The 24,081-nt window shown below is 37.3% G+C and overlaps 1 protein-coding gene across 3 annotated transcripts in view; it reads left to right on the top strand.

Annotated features, from left to right (window-relative positions):
* AFG1L (AFG1 like ATPase) overlaps positions 1–24,081 on the top strand; it is an 80,299-nt gene that overhangs the window by 15,761 nt on the left and 40,457 nt on the right. For all 3 annotated transcript variants that reach the window (XR_012586265.1, XM_074580994.1, XM_074580993.1), the window contains 5 exons: positions 8,008–8,059; positions 8,691–8,792; positions 10,201–10,331; positions 18,056–18,155; positions 21,065–21,123. Coding sequence is in view for 2 of the 3 variants with exons in the window: in XM_074580994.1 (XP_074437095.1) it covers positions 8,008–8,059; positions 8,691–8,792; positions 10,201–10,331; positions 18,056–18,155; positions 21,065–21,123 (444 nt within the window). In the remaining variant the exon portion in view is untranslated. The remainder of the gene's footprint in view (positions 1–8,007; positions 8,060–8,690; positions 8,793–10,200; positions 10,332–18,055; positions 18,156–21,064; positions 21,124–24,081) is intronic.

The following is a 24,081-nucleotide window of genomic DNA, read 5'->3' as shown; positions in this document are numbered from 1 at the left end:
GCAGACCTTGCTATTAAATCTCCATGCCAGCCTTTGTCAGCATCCATTATGCAACACACCTCATCTCATGGGCATAAATCTAAGTATCTTAACTCTATTGAACTTGTTACCTAACCATGTACTTCCCATTAGAACCCCAGATTCTCCTGTTACCTGGCACAAATATTGTATTTTGTTTGCATGGCAAGCCTAAGTGGTGTAGCGTGAAATCAGGGGAGCCAAAGTCTACAGGGCTCAAGTGCCTGTAAATGATGTGCTGTCCTCTGCCCTTTCTGCACCAAATGACAAGTTAACACTCTGAGGCTCTTGCGATATGTATTAGCTTCAAGGCATGAAAAAAGTAGAGAAGAGACTGTTGCTATGAGAACAAGTATTATAACAGCCTGTGTTATACCTATAGATGTGCCTGTTTCAAATAGGCAAATATAGCAGGGTGCACTGGGTATAGCAGGATAGCACTGGGACACATTCTTGCCTATTAGACTGCCTCCAGCATCCCTTGAATGCTTCGAACTCATTTGTGTAGCTGAAGATCATGTATTTGCTAACCACGTGCTTGACTGGAAATGCCATAAATGTTTTCCTGCCTCCTGATAAAAGGAAGCAGACTAAACACCTAGGAAAGAGCTCTCTTTTTTTTTTTTTTTTTTTTTTTTAATTGAGATACAGTGAGAAGAAACCCGAATGGGAAATAATTCCATGGAGCTGAAGTCAGGCACTCTGGAAGGAAAAACCCAAGAGTAGTGAAGTACAGGAAGCAAAGTGCAAAGGCAGGACTGCTGCTAGAGGGCAACGAATGTGTCTTCAGAAGTTCTGTTCTGCAAACAGTTGGCCCGATCATCCTTATGGGTCCCTTCCAACTTGAGATATTAAACTTGAGCTTTAAAGAGGGGGTTTGGCCGCATGATCTCCTGATGTCCCTGCCAACCTAAATAATTCGATGTTTCTAACTCTGATGCTGGAATTGGAGCCAAACAATGGTTTGGGGTATACTTTTGTCTGCTCTGGCTGGTGTGTGAGCTCATCACATTGCTTATCTTTTTACTTTTGGGATTTCTTTAATTAAAATTATTTAAAACATAAAAGCAGTATAAAAATGATAAATATAGTCTGTAAGCTGTATGTTTATAGTATTTTAAAACATTTATTTATATTGTATGTGGGTGTGTGCCTGTGGATCCATGTTGTCATGATGTCTTTATAGGCCAGCTCTTGAGTTTGCGTACAAACCAGCCTCCTGATTAAATTTGGGCAAGTACCAAATAAAAAATAGGAATTTCTTCTTTCAAAAATGGTTATCGGTTATCTTTGGTATCCAAAGCAATATGGCAGTGTGCCTGAATGAGAACTATTTTTGCCTAAGTGTAAGGAGATCAAGCTGGATTCAGCTTGCTAAACTACTTCTGTAAGTATAATCCAGTAGGCTGGAGTTTTGTATCTTGAGGATGCTTGATGTGAAAAGGTTTTTTAATTTGTCTGGCCTTCTTTTTAAGCTTTGGTGTTGGGGTTGTAATCTTTAAAACTGTCTATCTCAAAAGTGTCTTTAGACTGTACCTGGACTGTAAAAGAGGAGGTCACTCAAAAGGAAGACAGTTATCTGGCTTGCTGCTGCATTATCTTTTGGACATACTGCTAGACTATTCATTTTCATTCTTTAGAAAAGATGTTATTGTGAAGGTGGTTGTCTTACTGTCAAACCTGAGGATCAGGAGGCTAGAGCATTTTGATCTTTTCTGGTAAACTGTTTTGGACGTGGGTATTCTGTTCTAAAAGCGCTGCCTTTGAGAATAGTTTTGAGAGCTGACTTGTGTTAACTGGAGTGCCCTGAGTCATTATAGTTGTTAGAGCAGGTGTCTTTTAATGGCTTTGTAGATCAAGCATTATGTGGGTTTGTTATTTACTGTTTCTTTGATTGAGAAGTATGAATAGGGAAGAAAGTCTCTATTGCAGAGAACAAATACTAATCTTATTCTATTTAGGAAATTGTGATGCTACTTTGTCCCTGTATAACAGAGCTAATCACAATAAAGCCAGACTGACTGACACTTTCTTAAAAGGAAGAAGTCAAATGCAATTTTTTTTAGATTGAGAATGTGGTTTTTACTAGTTCCTTTAAAGCACTCCTCTCATTTAACATTGCTTCAATTCCATGCTTTAATTCTAAACCAGCTATTAAAAATGGTTGCATGGCTCTCAGATACCTTGGAACTAAGGCCGCAGTGAGCGAGAAGCAGCTGTAGAACTACTAGCTATTGGGATAAATGTTGTTGCAGTTTGAGGTTTTTCCTCTAGAGCTTGATATCTCTGTGGAAACCTTAAGAAGATTGATAACCAGGTTGAGCACTACAATGCTGTGCCATACATCAAAACCCCAGGAAAGGAGGAGAGCAGTGAGTTTTGTGTAAATCTTTAACATATTTATAAGCAAGCCTGCTAGCTTGTGTAATTAAATCAAATCATGATTCATGATGGAGAAGTCGCAACAACTTTGTTTCTCTTCTGCTGTCTTTGAGGAAGTTATTCATCAGTTCAAGCAGAGCTCCTTTTGACATAAAACGAAGCCAAATAAAGTATGGTTTAAATTCAAATGTGAGCCAGGTTTTGCTTCAGCAAAGTTGTGATCAACATCCTTAATGAAGGTTTTACCCAGAGTAAGTGTCACAGCTGTGACTAGGTAGTTGGTAAAATCATAGCCCTCAGGCACTGTACCACTCGTAGACAGTGGCATCATATACTTATTATATGTCTGCATCTGTTGGAGTTTTCTAAGTAAGAAAAATACATGCTTTTCTATGATGGACTTTCAGGGTAGGGATACCGTTGCAGACTTGGTTCAGTTTTGAAGAGTAGAACTAAGGCATTTTGTGCCTATAAGAGGTGGTGAGTACTAATCTCTGGAATTGGCCTGGGTGTAATAGGATTTGTGTAGGCTTATGAGTGGAGGTAGTTCATGTAACTAGTAGAAGGTGTCTCCAGGAAGTGCTAATGACATAGGGCACAGGTAAATCCTGTATTTGTGAATAGCTCGTTGGCACTCTCCTCCCATGAAGGCCTGGTACTTTGTAACTTTGAATACGCTAGGAAGTAAAAGATAAATCTTGTACTATAGATGTTCAGTTGTTTCTGTGATAAAATGGTTGCCATTAGGTTTGCTTAACATTATTACTTAATGGGTTTTAATAGATGCAAATGAAATAAATTGATGTATTTTAAATTCCTCAAGGACTCTGTGGAAATAAATCAAACACTTTAATCAGTTACACATAGTAGTTTGTAGATTGGCTTTTTGCTTTTTCAGGAGGTTTCGAACAACTTGACTAACCTGCTTTTAGTATGAAATCTCCTGCATTGAAAAGAATCTACTGGCAGCTTTTTAGAAATAAATAATGGTGCTTGGCAATTCAAGCATGCTCATTTTTCCTGGCTCTGTCATTGAAGAGAATGTGATTGAGAGGTTGTAGTGAAGAAAAGGGAGAAAAGAGAGAGAGAAGTTTCTTTCTGTCAGCCTCTTCTGTAGTCTGATAGTCTGTATTTTATTGCATGATTTATTCTGTGATAGAATTGCAGAAGCCTCTTCTAAAATAAGTTATTCCAGAAATAGAAGCTTCTTGCACTTCTGAACCATTACAAGAATGGTCTGCTTTGGTTTTAGTTTTGTTCTGTATTTGTCACTTTCTGTCTGAATAGTTTTATTCACTAAAAATATGGCAAAAGTAGGATTAGGGAACAAATATTTATATCAGATACAACAGAAGTATTTTAGTGTTTAACCAAGAGACTTGCATTACCTCACAGACCAAAGCTTTCTGAAATCAGTAGTCTGGGGGAAGGGACACGACACCAGCTGTTTTCTTTATGAAAATAAAACTGTATTTTTTTTATGATGTAGGCTTTTTGGGGCATCAGCTTAGAATGAATTTGAGGGGAAAAAACAATTAGTCTTGCTGCAATCCAAGTAGGCTTCTGTTTTTCAAAATTATTACTCAAATTTGAACAATGACTTTGATCTTCAACTTGGTGAAAGCATGGCCTTGTATGTTGAGATATTTTGAGATCCTCTGAATTGAAGTTCAAGGCCGTAAGAGTTTGCATAGACGTTTCAGATCTCTAGCTTTTCAAATAATACCAATTGGGACATCTTAAGAGTTGTTGAGTTGCTGTACTAATGACTTGAAATAAGCTCAATTATAAGTGAGGTCATGTTTTGAAAAGAGGTATGAACAATAGTAAACGCCATTCAAGACCTTGAAAATGTCTTCAGCTACAACAGCAACTAAAAAGGAGGCCTGAAAGAATGGGAGAAAGAGGCAGTTTTGTTAGTGTTTACAAAAAAAATATGCGGTTTGGAGACTTGTCTCTTGAATTTTGCATGTTTTAATTAACCATCTTAGTATTGACATGCATTTTCACTTAAAAGTTGTTAGAATCAGAGTGTAAATATTCCCAGGAAATGAGTTACTTGCTTTTGGTGTCTGAGATAGGGAGCATGGGAGAAGGTGGGAAGACATGGCATGTTATTAAAGATATTTAAGAAAGAATCGGAATTTGTCAGAATGAGATGTTTTAACTAATATAATTCCTTAGATGAAGTAGGATACTGATTGATTAAAGTGAAGTTTAAACAAAACAGAAAAATCTGATGTGATATAATCAAAGCAAGGCATGCAGTTTTGAAACAGAAATGTGTAAAACATTTTGATAGTAGAGGAGAGAATTTTGTAAATCTGGGGACACTGATGTGTGTGTTGTCTTGTGGAATTGTAAATATTTTAGCATATGAATGATTTTCAAAGAAAATTCTATAAGTGAACTGATCTATGAAAGGAAAAAAAAGCTCCTGCTCTGGCTTGTCCTGATGATAGTGAAACTCGGTGAAGCGCTTAAGTTGTGCTTTCTTAAGTTATTGCAAAGAATGTTTGGGAATTAAGAAACTTGGAGGACTCAAGGACACAATTGTGGTGATGCCCTCATTTGAAAGGGTGTGGTGAGCATTCAAAACATACATCTAAGGATTTCAAAATTCTCTCCTTCAAACTCAAATTTTGTGTCTCCCTTAATATCTTTAGGTTTATACATTTTAAATATTAGCTTTAACGTATTTAAATCTTAATCGTTGTTGAAAAGCAAATTTATTGTCAACCAATTGAACATTATTATACTGAAACCCCAAATATACCTCAGGATAATATGGAAGTGAGGAGAAGCACATTCATTTAGTTTGTCTTCCTGCATCTCCCACTTTTCTCTCTTCCCTCCCTGAAACAAACAAGACTACCCTTATTTTAAGAGTAACCAGAGGATCTTCTGGATTAGATCTCCCCCCTCCTTTTGGAGTGTGTGTTTCTATAGAACCAAGGTCAGTCTTCTGCTTTCTTCACCCCCACATACCACTGGCTTTCTTGACCACTTGCCGAGCTCTAAGTTGAACCAAACAGCATTGATTGGATTTCATCAGAAATACTGGTGGAAGTGGCTCCTTTTTTTTTTTTTTTTTCCTTACGCAACTTCCAGGCTTCAGAAGGTGCATGAGAATAATTTTAAAAAATTATTAAAAAAAAAAATAAAAAAATCCATTTTTCCATCATGCACAATAGCTTGAGACCGGTAGGATGTCTGAGTTTCAGTATTAAAAGTCTTATCAATCAAGTTTATTTTTTTAAAATAAAATATATTAAAAAAACAAAAACAACCCACAACCCAAGAGTATAGAAGTAAATTTGTAGTGTTATACAATACCTGACAGGATTGAAGATGTGAGTATCCTAAAATTGTCAATAGTGTCACTTCTGGCAGAAGTATATGTAAAATATTTCCTACAAACTTCTCTAATTGCTCAAAGAGGATAAGAGTTTTTCTGGCATTCGGTTTGCTTTTAGAGATGATCAGCTTCAGCAAATGTGTTTGAATCTGCCACAGTATCCATCCTTTTCTCTTTTTTTTTTTTCTTAAGCAATTAGATATCACTCAAAAATTGCTGTCTTCACAAAAAAACTAATTCCATTTTTTAAATCAACCAGAAGTTGATTTAGGCTTTTATGGAGCCTAAGCCATTATATTTTTCCTTTAGCCAAAAAAACCTTTTTCTCTAACGTATTTTCTGGAAATGGTAAGTACTGGAGCGAGAATAAAATATGTCTAAAAAGATGAACATCAAAATGGTTAAATGTAATTAATAAACACTTTACAGTGAAAAAAATGGTGTAAAAGTGTAGGCATTACTACTTGTTCTGGTTATATAAGCTTTACAAAGACAGGTGAAGCAGTACTCTAAACATTGATTTGTTTTTCTAGCTTTGTGTTTTTCCTTGTGAACCTGCAAATCACATTAATACAGCCTTTTTATATAATAAATTTATTGTGATAGTCTTTTATTTTGTTAAAATTACTATTGTTGATCTCAAAGAAATTCGGAAGAATGTCTCTCTCATTTGGGTGTTTTGCCATTTCTCCTTTCTTCACTGTGTAACTGAGTATCAGTAGTTTTAATGAGTGCAAGCTCTTAAAAAGTGCACACTGAAAAATGTTCGTCAATTAAATTGTCTTGCAGTGCTTTCAAAGCACTAGCAAATAGTTGCAGCCTTGTCTATTAATGGAACGGTTTCAGAACATCTGAAACCCTGTTCAGCCACAGATTGATGATACAAATTTTTGATTAGCCTATTAATATAGCTCTAGATTAAATCTATAAGTGGGTCTTATATAAGAGCTATGCTTGCATATTTTCTGAATAAACTGGTGCTATAGGCCTGAGACATTACCTTGCTACCTTTTGGTCATATATTTTCTTTCATATTTAATTAGTGTTTTGCTGCTGACTCCCCCATTTCTTTAACATGGCACTGTATTTTGAAAAGCGCTTTAGATTCAAGTTGTTTAGCAATTACCCAGCTCCAAATGAGACCGCAGGATTGCAGTTTTAATTTTCCTCTGTTTTGACTCAGCTCATAGAACTCTGAAAGTGGAGCACTTGAAAATAAGCTAATACTCTTCTGCAGTGTTTTTGTGGATGTCAGTTTGGTTTCATAGATTTTATGAGAATTTTGTTAAGATTTCCAGTTTTTTAGAAACTGTTTCTTTTTAGGATTATATTTGTAAGTGGCTATGCAGAATACTGCGGGGAGGAGGACTGTTTCAAATTTAAAGTCTTGATATTATTGCAAATTTTTCTATAAAATATGTATATTTGAGTAAAATAGAATAAACCAAGCCATCAGGTGTCAAACATATGTCCAGAGTAATATTAAGAGATGAAAAATTCTTAAGCAGTATTCATTCAAGTTAAACATAACTCACTTGCGAAAAAGATTAATAAAAGGCATACTTTGAAAATAACCTTTTATATATGTATACGTATACACACACACACACACTTGTGTATATAGGTACATATTTTTACTGTAACTCTGTTGATTTTAATCATGTTTAAGCCAGAGATGATTCTGCATTTAAGATTCAAAGAGGAGAGAAGAGGGACCTACAATGCTCACTGGCTTTGCAATACTGATTTTCTAAATCCTAATGGTCTATATCTTAAGCAGAGCTGCTTTAATAGATATATATCTGTGAATACTACAATACTGCTTTAATAGGTATATATCTGTGAATACTACAATACTGCTTAATTTTGTATCCTTCTTCCTAGGACTGTTTGAAATGGCTTAATGAGGAAAAGGATTTGTTTTGATGATGATGGATTGGGAAACGTTTAATCATTTTATATGTGTTCTGGTAAAAAGGCATGTGTGCTAGGACTGGGGATAGGGATATTTTCACAATGATCTTAAAAAAAGAAACAAATGCTGACTATTTGGCCTCTTTTGCAGAATTTGCACAAATAACATTAAGATGGCCTACCAATTCTGAGATAATGATTTATTCAAGGTTACACTTTGCTAGCTAGTGCTACTTTGGTGGTTAAGTGTAGATACTTTCTTACTTTACCACAGCAATGTGCTTGCTTTTATTTTACCCCATATTCATATTTATTCTTTTTCTCTTGATTTGCAGCTCTTTACAAAAAACAAACCCCCAAAAGGTCTTTATGTCTATGGAGATGTTGGTAAGTTTTGGTTGCATCCATTCCAATGGAATTTTCTCTAAATGCATGTTTAATCAAATTCTGAAGTATCTAGGAGCTTTATGTTTGTGTAGTATTACTGCCTTAATGAATTTTCCAGAGTTAATTTTCTTCCACTTTGATATTATTTAATCCAATTACAATCTGAATTCTGGAAGCTGCTGGATTGGACTACGTTACCATGTGTAGTTTTTTTCAACACTAACCACTCACTAATACTTAAGAATGTAATTTTAAGAAGTTGGAAAGTAATTGCGGGGGCCACAGAGAGAATTTATATATTCTAATTGTAACAGTGCAGCATGAAAACATACTTGCTTTTCAAAAGGAAATGCTAAGTATGTTTTCTGGATGCGTATGGAGCCATTTGTGCAACCTTTGGGCCATCTCTGTATGGATCAAAACTTTAAAACAGAAAAATAAAAATGCACTTGTTCCAAGTTTTTGAACAGAAAATACAACTGTTCTTCACAAATAGTTTGGTCTTGTACTTATTCTATGGAAGAGTATAGTTTCATTACTTCAAAGCTAATGAACAATCATTATTGTAATCAGTACATACTGTTCTTAAATTAACTACCTGTTGGGTGTTTTTTGTGTTTTTCATTTGAAGGTACAGGAAAGACAATGGTGATGGACATGTTCTATTCTCACTTAGAAGTAGAAAGGAAAAAGAGAGTCCATTTTCATGGCTTCATGCTAGATGTACACCAGAGTAAGTGCAGACACAGGTATTTACAAGAATTTTGTTAAATACAGTATCTATTTAAAAGTATGTCTCGTTCTCATATTAATCAGTGTAATTTTATTTAAGTATTTAAGAAAAAAAGTAAAAAATAGGAAAGAAGTTAAAGGATTTTAGCATTGTCTGTCATATCAGAGTTGATATTAATTGCATATTATTTCTCATGTATCTTTTCTCAAAGATTATGTTTACCTGATTGTATAGAAAACTTAGGTATGTATTTACGATTAAATCCTTAACAAAATGTTTTACAGTTACCAATTAGCTTACATGCAATCTTAGGAAGGCAATTGCAAAAACTGGAACAGTAAAGGTTAAATTCAGTCTGCATTTTGAATAAGCAATAACTAAATCAGGTTATTGATTTAGTCAGTTACACTAAGGAGAATTACAACTGGCAAACTTAGTAATACTATCAGTAATTTAGAGGAAAAAAAATAGAAGAAAGTTCATCCTGAGTTCTAGAAAATTTTCTGACAAGGGGGAACAAGGCATTTCATTTTGACGGAGATACTGTTTTAGATATTTCAAAATTTGCTTCTTTTTCTAAATTCTGTGACCTTAAAATACTGTGAAATTGTGAGTAATACTGTAATTTACAAGTATTTTGACAGCTGCATTTTTCTTGGGAAGCTTTCATCAATGTAAACAACTTCTGCCACTTTTAGTGCCTTCTTTTCTGTCATCGTTGGGTCACTACTGAAATTTTCTGTTTTCATTTCTTGTCATTTGTGCTTAATCTTAACAAAGGTAGCTGCTTACTGCAGAATCTTTGTTTTCTGAATGTTTGTTTATAGTCAGGTGGAATACAATCCACAAGACAGATTATTACATCCATACTTTACTTACTTTGTGCCAGTATCATCATCTCTACATTTTAAAATACAACTGTGTTGCTATGTCTGAGTTCTTTTAACTAAATGCATTCTAAGTATACCTTTAGAGCATGCAGTGCACAGAGCTGTGCCATTGATTTGTAAACACTGTGAGGGTTTTTCATACTGAGTGAGAAGATTGACAGAAAATGCCAAATTACAAAGTGAAACTGAAACTAAGGTAATGAATTGCAGCAAGATAAAACTGTAATTTATATCAATATTTAAAAGATAAAGTATAGGTGCATGGCATTCAAGGGTTCTTTGATTTTTGTTTTGCGTATTTCTAAACAAGAAAATACGAGTCTCAGAATCTATGAGGTTTTAATAGTTGCCTGGATGTGGTTGAAAACTGTTTTGCCTTCTTGAAATTGTGCTGAATTTGAAGCTTTCTTATTTTTCCTGGACTGGGTTACTTTTTATTCAGTAGCTAAATAATTTTGTTCTCCCTATCTTAGAAAAAGAAATAAGGAATATTTGTTCTTCTCTTTTTATCAACTGAGGAATACATCGCCTTAAGCAGAGCTTGCCAAAAAGAAAGGCAGGATTTATGGCCAAATCATATGACCCAATTGCACCAGTAGCAGAGGAAATAAGTGAAGAGGCTGCTCTCTTATGTTTTGATGAATTTCAGGTAAGAAGTCTCCTTCGTGTCAAGGGAAACTTCATAAAATTACTTTTGATCTTAAAATATGACACTTGTTACTGCATTTGAATCACTGGCCAGTGGTGAACTGTAGAAGTTGAAGAGTAGTAGTCATTTCAGTTTTCAACACGGTAGGATGATTTTTTTTTTCCCAGGAGATAAGATGCAAGTTGGCGGTGTAAGTCCCTTTATAGCGTTTTCATTTACCAGTCTAGTTACTGGTCATACAAGGGAGTATTGGAGTTTGGTGAGAGGCTCATGAGTACTTCAGGGCAGGAACCATCATCCTGTACTGAGTCTGTACAGTAGCCCAGGAGAGTAGCCTCCTGATCCTTGCTTGGCATGTCTAGCCTTTGCTGTGGTTCATCAAGTACATGGAAGATAACTTCCTGACACAACTGATAGGTGAGCCTTCCAGGGGAGGTGCCTCGCTAGACCTACTGTTCACAAACAGAGAAGGACTAGTGGGAGATGTGGTGGTCGGAGGCCGTCTTGGGTTTAGTGATGATGAAATTGTCAAGTTTTCAATTTGTAGTGATGTAAGGAGGGGGGTTAGCAAAACCTCCACCTTGGACTTCCGGAGGGTGGACTTTAGCCTGTTCAGAACACTGGTTGAGAGAGTCCCTTGGGAGGTAGTCCTGAAGGGCAGAGGGGTCCAGGAAGGCTGGACGCTCTTCAAGAAGGAAATCTTAAAGGCCCAGAAGCAGCCTGTCCCCATGTGTCGCAAGATTACAGGGTGGGGAAAATGGTCAGCCTGGATGAACAAGGAACTTCTGATGGGATTTAGGAATAAAAGGGGGGTTTACCACCTTTGGAAGAAGGGACAGGCAACTCAGGAGGAGTACAGAAATCTTGTTAAGTTATACAGAGAGAAAATTAGGAAGGCAAAAGCCCAGCTGGAGCTCAACTCGGCCACTAACATAAAGGACAATAAAAAAAGTTTTTATAAAAACATCAACAAAAAGGGAGTCAGGAAGAATCTCCATCCCTTACTGAATGCGGGGGGGAAGGTTGCAACCAAGGACGAGGAGAAGGCTGAGATACTGAATGCCTTCTTTGCCTCCATGTTCAATACTCAGACCAGCTATCCCCAGGGTGTTCAGCCTCCTGAGCTGGAAGATAAGGATGGAGAGCAGAACAACCCACCCATAATCCAGGAGGAAGTAGTCAATGATCTGCTTCTGCACCTAGACGCACATAAATCTATGGGGCCGGATGGGATTCACCCAACAGTACTCAGGGATCTGGCAGGAGAGCTCACCAAGCCTCTCCATCATTTGTCAACAGGGCAGGTGCCAGATGACTGGAGGGTGGCTAATGTGACGCCCATCTACAAGAAGGGTCGGAAGGAGGATCTGGGGAACTACAGGCCTGTCAGCCTGACCTCAGTACCAGGAAAGATCATGGAGAGGATCACCTTGAGTGAGCTCTCACGGCAAGTGCAGGGCAGCCAAGGGATCAGGGCCAGCCAGCATGGGTTTAGGAAAGGGAGATCCTGCTTAACCAACCTGATCTCTTTCTATGACCATGTGACCCACCTTCTGGACGCGGGGAAGGCTGTGGATGTTGTCTATCTGGACTTTGGTAAGGCCTTTGACACCGTTGCCCACAGCATTCTCCTGGAGAAGCTGGCGAATCATGGCATAGACAAGTGTACTCTTCGCTGGGTTAAAAACTGGCTGGATGGCCGTGCCCAGAGAGTTGTGATCAATGGGGTGAAATCTTCTTGGCGGCCGGTCACCAGTGGTGTCCCTCAGGGCTCAGTTTTGGGGCCAGTTTTGTTTAATATCTTTATCAATGATCTGGATGAGGGGATTGAGTGCACCCTCAGTCAGTTTGCAGACGACACCAAACTAGGTGGGAGTGTTGATCTGCTTGAGGGTAGGAAGGCTCTACAGAGGGACCTGGACAGGCTGGATCGATGGGCCAAGGCCAACTGTATGAGGTTTAATAAGGCCAAGTGGCGGGTCCTGCATTTTGGTCACAACAACCCCAAGCAACGCTACGGGCTTGGGGAAGAGTGGCTGGAAAGCTGCCCAGCAGGAAAGGACCTGGGGGTGCTGGTGGATGGCCAGCTTAACATGAGCCAGCAGTGTGCCCAGGTGGCCAAGAAGGCCAATAGCATTCTGGCTTGTATCAGGAATAGCGTGGCCAGCAGAAGCAGGGAAGTGGTCGTGCCTCTGGACTCGGCACTGGTGAGGCTTCACCTCGAGTACTGTGTTCAGTTCTGGGCCCCTCTGTACAAGAGGGACACTGAAGCGCTGGAGCGTGTCCAGAGGAGAGCTGCCAGGCTGGTGAGGGGTCTGGAGACCAGGTCATATGAGGAGAGGCTGAGGGAGCTGGGCGTGTTTAGCTTGGAGAAGAGGAGGCTGAGGGGAGACCTCATTGCCCTCTACAACTGCCTGAAAGGAGGTTGTAGAGAGGTGGGTGTTGGCCTCTTCTCCCAGGTGAATAATGACAGGACCAGAGGAAATGGTCTGAAGCTGCGGCAGGGGATGTTTAGATCAGATATTAGGAAGAATTACTTTACTGAAAGAGTGGTCAGGCACTGGAACAGCCTGCCCAGGGAGGTGGTTGAGTCACCATCCCTGGAGGTGTTTAAGAAACGTCTAGATGTGGCACTTCAGGGCATGCTCTAGGGGCAGAGGTGGTAGGGGGTTTTGTGTGTGTGTATGGTTGGACTCAATGATCTCAAAGGTCCTTTCCAGCCATGAAGATTCAATGATTCTATGATTCTATATAATGCAACAAAATCATCTCAATGTGATTAAGGAGGTTGAAATAACATGTCAAATTCAACCTAAATTCTTTCTTAGAGTTATTGGAGCCTTTGGCATGGCAGTGTCAGATTATATCAATGTAACTAACATTTTAAGAAACTTTTATTGAATTAAATATGAAAATTAAAAATAAATTCATAAAACGATCTTTGCCCAACCTAACAGCTTGTGAGTTTTGTTTTAAGGGCATGTCAAAAATTTAATTGTAGAATCACTTTATAAAAATTTTTAGGAGAGAGACTAGAGTTACTTGGCAACTCTAACCAGCTGAGATTTTTTTTTTTTAATTCAGAGAGAAAATGCAGAGCAAGATAAGAACATATCTGTGTTAGTTCTCAAATCACCAATACTAAAAGAATCATCTATTAACTGTAAATTGTCTGTGTTATGTTAAATTAATTCATTACTGAAATAGATAGAGCAATTTATGTGCCCTAGCTATTATTTTACAAGTGTGCATGCCCGGGAAAATAAACAGTTTATGATCAGCTCCCATGAAGGCTATTTTTGTAGCTGTAAAGTAGTAGGTGTTCTTGTTTTAACTTCCTCTTGCATTTTTTGAGAAGGGGTAGTCCTTTGATCTGTAGCTTCAGAATGTGTGGGGTCGTTGCAATTGCTGCAATTTGTGCTGTTTGATCATTTAAATTGTGCTTTATCTAGTGAATATGAATGCTGAGCTTCCACAACTTGCAGTATAAGATCTAAATACAGAGACAGTTGTATTTACACTATAAAGAAATGGGGAGGTCTGGAGAGGGCAGGGAAGAGTGTTAACTGTCATGACATCAAATGCTCAAATGGTGGAAAGAGGCACCTTTGCTGTACCGTGTATTAGTGTAAATACCTGCTTTTCTGTATAGATGTCCACTGTTTTCATGTCCTGGTGTTCCTGTGTTTCCAGACCATCTGTCATTTTTCCACATTTTAAGGGGCGAGACTGGTATTTCTTGCTTCCAAACTGATTGCCTGCTCCCCCTGCTGACTTGCTTGAGGTACATCAATCACTTCAGTTGTAAAAATCACTTGCTTTTGTCCGTGGGTCACAGTTGGGAAAGTAATACAAGAATTATACTTTCAAATGTGTGCCTAAGACGTTGCATTCTTACGTGAATTTTAAAAAATCTACTAGTTCTCGGTGTACTAATTTTCTAAACTCACAGATTTCTGAACAGCTGGATTTCTTGACTGATTTTTCTGTGGCATGGAACACTATGTAGGCTTTGCCCTCTGAAAAGCAGTACCGGCTTTCTGAAATTTTGCGGAAGGCACTGCATTTGGGATAAGAAACCTTCTGCTTAAATAGTCATAAAGTAGTGCAGTGACTGGAAGAGAAGCTCACATGGTAACACAATTAATATTGATAACAAGGAGCCATTTCTAATTCAGGATGTTTGCAGCTTATTTCTGCAGTGGCTAGATTTCACTGGAATCTGATTCACTCCTATTTAAAGAATTGCTAGATTAAAATAAAACTGGAAAGAGAGCTGGAGACTCAGAACATACGCTGCTCTGACTTGCAGACAAAGCTACTGTCTGTTTTAACAGGTGGAAAGTCAAGTTGGGTCTGTACTACTTTGGCAAAATACTTGTGTGTGGAGGAAACATCAGAAAACTGAAGAGATTTGCTTTAAACGCTTCAGGTTGCTTTCCAAATACCTGTCCGAAAAAAAGGAGAATAAGCAGAAATTATTTATTTATCTTAAGATCAGACACAGGGACAAGTGATATTGTAACAGGGACAGCAAAAACTATTGTTAATACTCAGATTTCAGAGGAAACCGAGTGCAGAACTTCAAAAGACAAAAGCATCGCTGAGGTTGCGTGTTCCTCTTTGACAGTGGGCTAAAACAAAGCAGAAGTACTCTGAAGTGAATCTTCTCGCAAAGCCTAGAGAACTGTCGAACAAGTGGAGAGTTGACTAACTGATGTAGAAAAATATTTCAGTACTTTTAAAAGTAGTTTTGTGTGTTCCAAGATAATGGCGTATTAAAAAAAAATAATTGCTATATCTTAATGTTTCTTTTTGCAAATACTGTGTGATAGCCAGGATCTCAGTGATGGCACTAAGCTTCTGAGTTTGTCCATTCTGAAGCAGGTTTTACGTCAGCATTTGCCTGAGCCACAGGCTCTCAGGTTATTAAAGCATTGCTTCTTCTTAATGATCTTGTCATACAGTTTACCGTAAAATTAAAGTCTACTTTTTTTAAAAATCATGAAAGACTTAGGTCATTCTAAAAATGTGTCCTCACTTTGAAGAAACCCCCTAGAATTAAGCCATTTCTAATTACAGTTTTGATGTTTCAGAACACAGAGGTTGGCCAATAAAAAGAGACTAGTTATTGTTTAGTGATCAAATAACTATACACAAGTAATTGTAAGCTCTAATTTTGGCGTGTGACTGTAACCTGTGTTAGTATTGATAATGAAAACAGAATCCCTACTTCTTGCTAAGCTGGAAGATCATACAGTGTTAGTCTTTATGTATGCCATTGGTACCACTTGGACTTAAAGCAAACTACAATTTAGGGAGTTTTTACTAACCTGCATGCTATTAAAAGACTCTAATAAAAATTAGGCTCTTATTTTTGTGCTAATACTAATTACTGATAATACATGCTTATGTTTGTCATTCATTACGTGGAACTGTACCAATCAGTGGATGACTGAGTCTCAGGCACTTACACATGTAAATTAACTATTAGTCTAGTGGGTTTTTTTTTTTTTCCTTTTTTTTCTTTTTACGTGAGTCATAATGGAAAGCAGCACTAGGTCATAAAAATCTTTTAAATGCTAATGAAATTTCTCCATTCTCTCCATTAGCAGGCTCTCCTTATTGGTAATTTGTAGCCTTTGCTTTTGTTCCCTGTTGCAATGAACGCTGGATACAGTAAAAAACATGAGAAATGACAATGCTTTAGTTACTGTCTTCTACCTGCTTTACCTTGTAGACGTTTTCTGTCTTTCCCAAGCTACATTAGGTAAAAAGAGCTCACATTTGGATCCCAGTTCTCAAAATCATGCTTGCTTTTTGACAGAACTTTCAGGAATCAATTTTTTTGTAATGGAGTGAAAGCATCAGAATTCAGCATCAAATAACAGTTCTCATTCATATGAGAATGTTATTAATTGTTTTCTTTTATATGAGCATTAATATTCTTTCACTCCCTGTTTTCTAAAGGTAGTATGCCTTATGGTATTTAAAAACAAAAAAGTGTGTAACAAAATGATTTATATAATACATTTTTAAAACTTGGCTATTAAGTTTTCTTTGTGATACAAGAAATTCTGTTACGCCTAAAATGCACATATATACACTGTGTGTTGTTTTTTAGGGACACGAAAATTCAGAAGAAATAAATTATCAATAGGTGGGTGCATAAGCAGCTACATTAGACATAGTACAACAGTGAATCACTGCATGCTTTTTGAAATATTGGATCTTACAGATCAGAGGTGTGTGAATCTGAGAGGTGTGTTACTGATTGTGTAAAACTGGTTTTGAAAAAGAAAATTAAAATCCGTATTAATGCATCCCATAGACGTAATCAGAAGAAATCTTTGGCGGAAGGAAACTGTGGTTTTTTATGGTTCCTTATGAACATTATTGCTTCCAAAATAGCTCGCAGAATTGTAACTTAAGTCCTCTGCTGTCTCGGGTGTAGAATTAATTTTTTTTGCTGCCCAGAAAGGTCATTTAGAAATTTGGGGTGGGGTGATGGAGTAGGAAAAAAATTATACTGGTTAAGTCTTTCTGCAGATGTATTACCATCAGAACATACACATCTAAACTGGTGAAAGCATGGCAATCTGTCAATCTGTTGTGTGTATAACTCTTGGCATGCCACCACTTTTTTATTTTCTCAGAACTGGGGTCTGTTTTGGTAAGTGAAAATGCAACAAGTGACTATGTAACAATTAAAGGAAATGCAGGAGAAACAAGTGTCATGATAATAAAGCTGGTTTACTTACTAGGATTGCTTATCTCAGCTGGTGAACTCCTGTGGAAAAAAAATTGCTGTTGTAACAATGGGGGCTTTTTGTTTGGAAAAATTTATTACATTTTTTTCATTTGTACAGAGTGGTTTCTGTTTTGCATTCCTCTTATTTCTTGGTACTGTAAAGCAACTCAGTTAAGCTAAACTTAGAAATTTAAAGAAATTTTACTTTATAGCTTTTTTTTTTTAGTCTTTTTTTATTCGGGCTGCTCCCCCTTCCCCCCCGGTATCACTTGTCCCACCCATTTTTATTTTTTGTTAGTGTTTTGTGCCTGAAGGTTAGAAGAGGCTGACTGTGCTGGAAGTGACTGCCGTGCCTTTTGATTATTCATGGACAGTAATAGAAGGCACTTAAAAAGAACAATGAAATTGCTTATTTTTGTGATGGGCCATCTGTTGAATTGTTTTTTGCAACAATCACACAATAGTATCTATGTCATATCATTCTATTTTCAACAGCAGCTGATTATGTATAGTTGGCTACTTGTCTTTATTTCTGAAGTCCCATGACCATTTAAATTCACCTCTGCAAACCTTTGCCTCAAAGGTAATAGAAATGTAAAACAATCGGTGTGTATTTTCTTTCTGTCTTCTGTTTTTTTCATGTTGTTTCTAATTAATTAGGCCTCTTAAATGTTTAGGTCTGTTTTTTGTGTCTCCCACCTGTAGTTTTATAATAGCGGTTAACATGGAATCATTTAGCAATTGGTAAAGAAATGGTGGAGTTCTGCGATAAAGACTGGGCAAGTTTTGAAAGACCATGGTACATTCACTGCTTATTAATTATCCCTTTTATTTTTTTTTCTCACCAAGCAATAATTAGAATCTTTCTCCATGGCTTTCACTAACAAGCATTTTTCCTAGCTATAAAGCCACTTGCAGATCTATTGCGGCGGAAGCTGAAAGCAAGATAAAACAAATGTGTTGTCTTCTACAGGTCACTGACATTGCTGATGCCATGATTCTGAAGCAGCTTTTTGAAAATCTGTTCCAAAATGGGGTTGTCGTTGTGGCAACATCTAACAGGCCGCCAGAAGGTAAAAACAAACATGCTACTAGTATTATCCAAATGCAGTGAATTTCAGTAACTTACAAAACAGTTGAATTGAAATCATATTTAATACTAATAAACTCTCTAGTCTCCAAGAACCTGAGATACTCCAATTTGTCCCCTGTTTTTTGGTGTTCTTAAGGAAGAAAGGTTTTTCACTAAGTCTTACTCCTGTCTTCTATCAAACTCAAGGTGTTCCTGCCCGCACCTCTCCCCAAATCTTTCTGTGTTTTCTGATCCTTTCTACTCTAATCAAACCAGCAGGAGGGTGTCTGGGGACAGGAGGGACAGAGAGGGGTGAAATATTACCTCTGTTTTGTGTGTATTCCAGGGTAGGAAAAGATCAGATTCAGCATAAGAGCGGGGAAGAGAGAGTACATTCCTTACTGATATGTAACTAGGAAACTTGAAGACTTGATTCACCAGCTCAAAGGAGAAGCCATACTCGATATCAAGATGCCATTCTCACAGCCTGTTTTGAGGTCACTTGTTGGGAATTACTTAGGTGGAGAGTTGTTACCGTTTGTAACAATATTTTTAGATAGAGTATGACTAGCTAGATAGATCCTTCTGTAAAGCCCCCAAATCTGTATCGGTTTTAGCCAAGCAGTAATTGCAATTTTTTGTAGATGAGGAAAATGTTTGTTGTAGTGTAGTGTTAGCAGTTAGCATAACGCATGATTTCTATGCAACTTTTATGACACTTCTGATAATTAATTTCAAATGTTTGCCAAAAATTCTAAAGAGTTACAGTATTAACTGTAACTACCAGTTAATTTTTCCACCCAAATTAATTGGGCAAAAGAAAATCACTAAAGATTTACAATGCACTCAAATGTTCTTACTAGACGGGGGAAATAATTTCTTGTTGGTTTATTTTCCTTGTTTGAGCAAACAGGGTGAGATAACTACTGTAGCTGGGTGAACTACAGACAAACTGGATGCCGCTGCCTCACTCAGTTGGGAGCCATCCTTGTGTGTTTTGAAGCACTACTCCTTAAAGTTCAGGAGAGATTTTTATCGTAACTTGGCGATTGTATCTCACATCTTAAAGACGTACGTTTGTGACCATTATCATCATGTGGGGTTTTTTAATACATATTAAGTCAGTGTGTCAACCTGAAAGACATCCACTCATACTAGCTGCCCAGCAGAGAATGTCAAGAACGACATCTCCAGAACTGAGCTAATGTTGCAGTCCAGACATTGGTCAATGCCTGTCTTTTCTTCCCTTCTCACTGCTCCTGTGTACTCATGGCACATGTCTGAAATGCTCCCACAGGAAGGAGAGTTGGGTTAGTGTCGTATGCTACTTCAAGGTTTAAGACTGAATTGAGAGATTTCTCTCCTGTGGATACAAAAGGGAAAAGTGGCTTTTTCATTAGAGAGCAGATGTACCCAGCTGCTGACCATTAGTGATACACTTTACCATGTTAAACTTCTGTCCCAGAAGAATATGAAGGGAAATATTTGGGTGCAGTGTCTGAGGAATGCTGGCTTCATTTCTCCATCAAAATTACTGTTTATTTTTCTTATCCTCACAAAACAGAGACATAATACAAAATTCACAGCCTTGTTAAGTAGAAAACCTAACAGAATTAGCTGTCTTATAGTACTGTTACATGTTCACTAATTTTTGCAAGTATGCAATTGATTGCTGTTTTAACAAATGTATCATGATTTGCAGAGTTATAAATGAGAATGATACATGACTTCATACAACTTTGTTAGTAATTAGGGTGTGGAATCACCTTCACTGACAATTTTCCTGTGTGTTTCTGTGTCTCTATCCAATTTTGTGAAAACCATTTTGTAGGTGTCGACTTGGTTTCTCATGCATACTCTATCTTCTGTCCACCATGAGGTGTTGGTAGAGCATAAAAGCTTTAGCCTAGTTGTAGCCTTCTGGCATTATGGGGAATATAGGTGGTATTAGTAACCTGGCACGGTCTTTGTGGAGAATTTTGGTACATCTCTGCCAGGTGTCTGTATACTCTTTATTTATTTCTCCTGTCTTTTTGTTGTACTGCCTTTTTGTAAAGCTTCCTAATATTAATGAAACAGAGCAGCCCATCATACAGTTTCAGTGATAACATTTTCAAAGAACAAGTCATTCTGTTATGAACATGTTGGGCAGTTGGAGAGTTTCCAGAGAAGAGAAGTTTATGCTTTAAAAATTCAGAGATAAATAAGATATAAAATGCAGCTTTGCAGATTTGTTTTATTAATTTGTATTTTCTTTGAGTGCAGATCTGTATTTTGTTACATAGGTTTTTTTTATTCAGTTGTATTTTTAGCAACTTTGCATAAGTTTACATATTAGTTTAATTTTCTTTTTTTTTTTTTTTTTAACCTTAGGGATGACCCCTTTTCTTGCTTTGGAAAATGGGGTGTACCTGATAGAATTGCTAAACAATAAAGTGTACCTCTGTACACTGAATAAGAATGTTATAACTTTGTAAACTCAAATAGCTTATTTTTAGTTTATGTTGGGTTTTTCCCCTCTGCCAAATACTTGGGACTTAGCAGATGTATAGTTTTAGCCTTGTAATCATACCAATGTATATCCAGCATTATAAATCCTTTTTTATACCCTGAATTTAAAACAGATGCTGGTCTTATTTCTTCTGCTAAAATCAGTTATATGTCATTAGAGATTTAAGTCATCTTTCACTTCCAGCCTTTTTCAGACTTTCTCAGGATGTTCCTATCTTCCTTGAGAACGTATTGAATTTTCATGCAGCAAAAGAAAAGAAATCGATTTCAGCTTTCCTTTTCCGCCTTTTGTTCCTCCTCTCTCTAGCAACGCTGAGTTTTATTTGCCAGACTAAAAGGCAAGCCGACATTGTTATTAAGACTAAGTAGCAAAATGGTGCTGATTTTCCTTTCTTTCAGATCTCTATAAAAATGGTCTTCAGAGAGCTAATTTTGTACCATTCATTGCTGTGCTGAAGGTAAGGGGAGTCACTTGTTAAATGCTTTTCAATTTTTCCTGCTGTATTAATAAATTAGAGAATTGTACAGGATTGCTTTGATACTAGTTTCCAGATAAGAGGTATATGCCTTAACTGTTTGGAGCAAAAATAATTGAAGGTGAGGCAAAAAGGGACTCTTCCTGTCTAGAATTAACATGTCTGGAAAACTGGACATTTCTAATGTGACAAAAAGTTATCTATTTGACTGATGTAGCAGAATTTGTTCGTTTGAATAGGACTTTCTTACTAGTGTGTGTATGCCATCTACGTAGTATTTCTCTAATAGTTATACCATGTTGTAGCTGGGGACATCGTATGTTTATTATGCTATAAAATCTTGGTGTTCCTTTGGAAAATGATGTTCGTTATGTGCTTTTGGGTCTTTCTTGTGTGTAAGTGGTTTTCTGAAGGGTATCTGTGAGGCTCCATGTAATGTTCAACAAGCAGCAGTTCTGAAGCAAGCTTCCTGGAGTCTGCATGTTGTGGTTGACGGGACGTAAACTATAACTGCTTCATTTAGATTAAAAGATGAAGCATCCTCTCTCGATCTGGATAATACAGTCAGTGCTTATTTTGCTATTAAAAAGAGCATATGCTGAACTCATGCCTCGAAGTTCTGGGTAAGTCACAGATATTTTTAATTCACAAGCTATGATTGTATTGTTACGTTATTGAGGGCTAGCATACAGCGTCTGTGTCCTGCTCCGCCTGGATTGATGTGACACGTACAACGGAAATAACAAATGCTTCCCTACTACCTCACAGTAGTATTGCCGGCATAAATACATAAATGTTAACTATATCAATATCTAAGATAAAAGAAAGGTGAGGAAATTTGGAATTGCTGATTAGACACGTTGGTTGGATATTTCTGTTAAGGTAGTCAGCAGTAAAGCAGTGGACAGTGTCCTGGGTTTTCAGCGGGGCATTTTGGAAACATAAGATTGCTTAGTTGCCTAAGCACCTTTGAAAATCCCACCTAATGTTGACATCTGAGCGATTACCAGGTTTCAAAATTAACATGCCATTGACATGAATGTGACACTCCTATAGATCTCAGAATGGCTGTGTATAAAGTCAGGGAGGTTACTGGTGAAAGTGGTTCTTACCTGGATGGCTTTAGAAAAGTAAGAAACATAAAAATAAATGAACAACCACTTCCACTTCAGATTCTTGAAAGGGGTTTATTCTGTAGCTGTCTGCATTGGATTCAGGACAGGTCCTGATCATAGAGTGTTTTCAAGAACAGTAGTAGTTTCATATGCATTTGCTTTTTGAAATGCAACATCCATGGCAATTCGTTCTCCTCTATGTGTCTTTCCTTGTTTGACTCTTATTTTTCTTCCTGGATAACTGTAACACTCTTTAATTTCACTGATGATCAGACTTAGAGAACATTTATCATGTATGCTTATTTGTAGTTTCCTTTTTTTCTCTTTTTGGCTAGCTGAAGGAAAAAAAAGTGAAATGTAGTTTGTGCATACAGAACACCTCATCTGGATAATCTAAATTTTTAGAAGGGACCTTGTGGATAAACGCTGAGAAAAGACCTAAAGGTGGGTTGGGTTAGAGCTGCAACAGAGGATAGAGTAGTGCAAAAAAGAAGTAGTACACCCCAGACTAGAGATGGACAAACAACACCATAATGATGAATGAAGGGAGAAAAAAGTTTCACTCAACACTCTATTCACAAGGGCCTTTCTAAAATTTGGGATTATATGTCACCATTTTTTCCCCTACATCTTTGTGTTTTAACAGTGCTCTAAATGTATCTGTCTTTAATGTCACTTGAATAAATGTTACCAATGTAACATGATTCTTTCCCAAAAACATAATGCCTGAAAGGTGGATCAGAGGAAGTTTATCAACAAATGCTTCGCTGACCGTAGTTGCAAAGTGGAAGGGTAATGGCAAAATTTAATAATAATTAAAAAATTTCTGAATCTGCATTTTTAATTCAACACATCAGAATTAGGCATTAAAAAAAACCAGACTGGAAAGTATTTTAAAGTAAGATTTTAACAGGTGGCCTTTACATTACAAAGGCATGGATAGAACTAAGTTGATACCCTGGCTGTAGTTGTTTGAGAAATGCAGATTTAGGCCTCGCCAATGTATGTATAATCTGTGCTGTGGCATCCCTGTATCTTTTCTCATGGCAGGGGTGTTAATGATGGAATAGCTTCTGCATTAGCTGTGTATAGTTCCGTGTGTGACTTTAGGGTCTCTTTCCAAGGTTTTGCATGGAAATATAATGGAAAAATATTACACTGTATGCTTGCATATGTGATTTACTGTCTTCTGTACCTTCACCTCATTCCAACTGCCACGTGTGTCTGTGGTAGTGTCGATGTCACCCAACGTGTTCCCTGGCGGTGGCTTTGACAACTTGGACTAACTTCTGTCTTAGTTTTCTCTGGACTCAGAGCCTCCTGTAGGGCTTTTTTTTGGGGTTTGCTGAATGAGGGTGAATGGGTGGGTGGGTTGATTTGTTTGGGAAATTAACTTTTATGACCATAAATCTTAACGTAAGGCTTTATCACTAAAAGTAGTTCAAGTTCAACACAGGAGCTTCGAATTCCTTTAAATATTCTTGGAAAGATGGGATGAATGGAAACTAATGGCAGTACATTTCTGTGAACGGATGCTTCACTTGAAATAGATTTCAGGCTGTTTTCTTTCCTCAAATGATCCAAAGAAACCGTTTCTTTCCTACATCTAGAATTACCCGTGTTCATCCTTGATTTTGTTGTAATTTTTGTTTTCTTTAGGTTATATAATTCCAGTATCTGGTTTCGGGTTCCTGTTTCTCACAAAGAAAACTACAAAGCAATTTCTGTAGAATAAGCGAAAAGGTGAAACAGCACTCTAGGGAAGATCAAGTTACCTGGCAAAGTTTGTCTGTATTGCCTTTCTAGGTGGTAGATTACTGGGGAC

Source organism: Larus michahellis, chromosome 3, assembly GCF_964199755.1.
Source record: "Larus michahellis chromosome 3, bLarMic1.1, whole genome shotgun sequence".
Taxonomy (NCBI): Eukaryota; Metazoa; Chordata; class Aves; order Charadriiformes; family Laridae; genus Larus; species Larus michahellis.
This window is presented reverse-complemented; position numbering and strand designations above follow the sequence as displayed.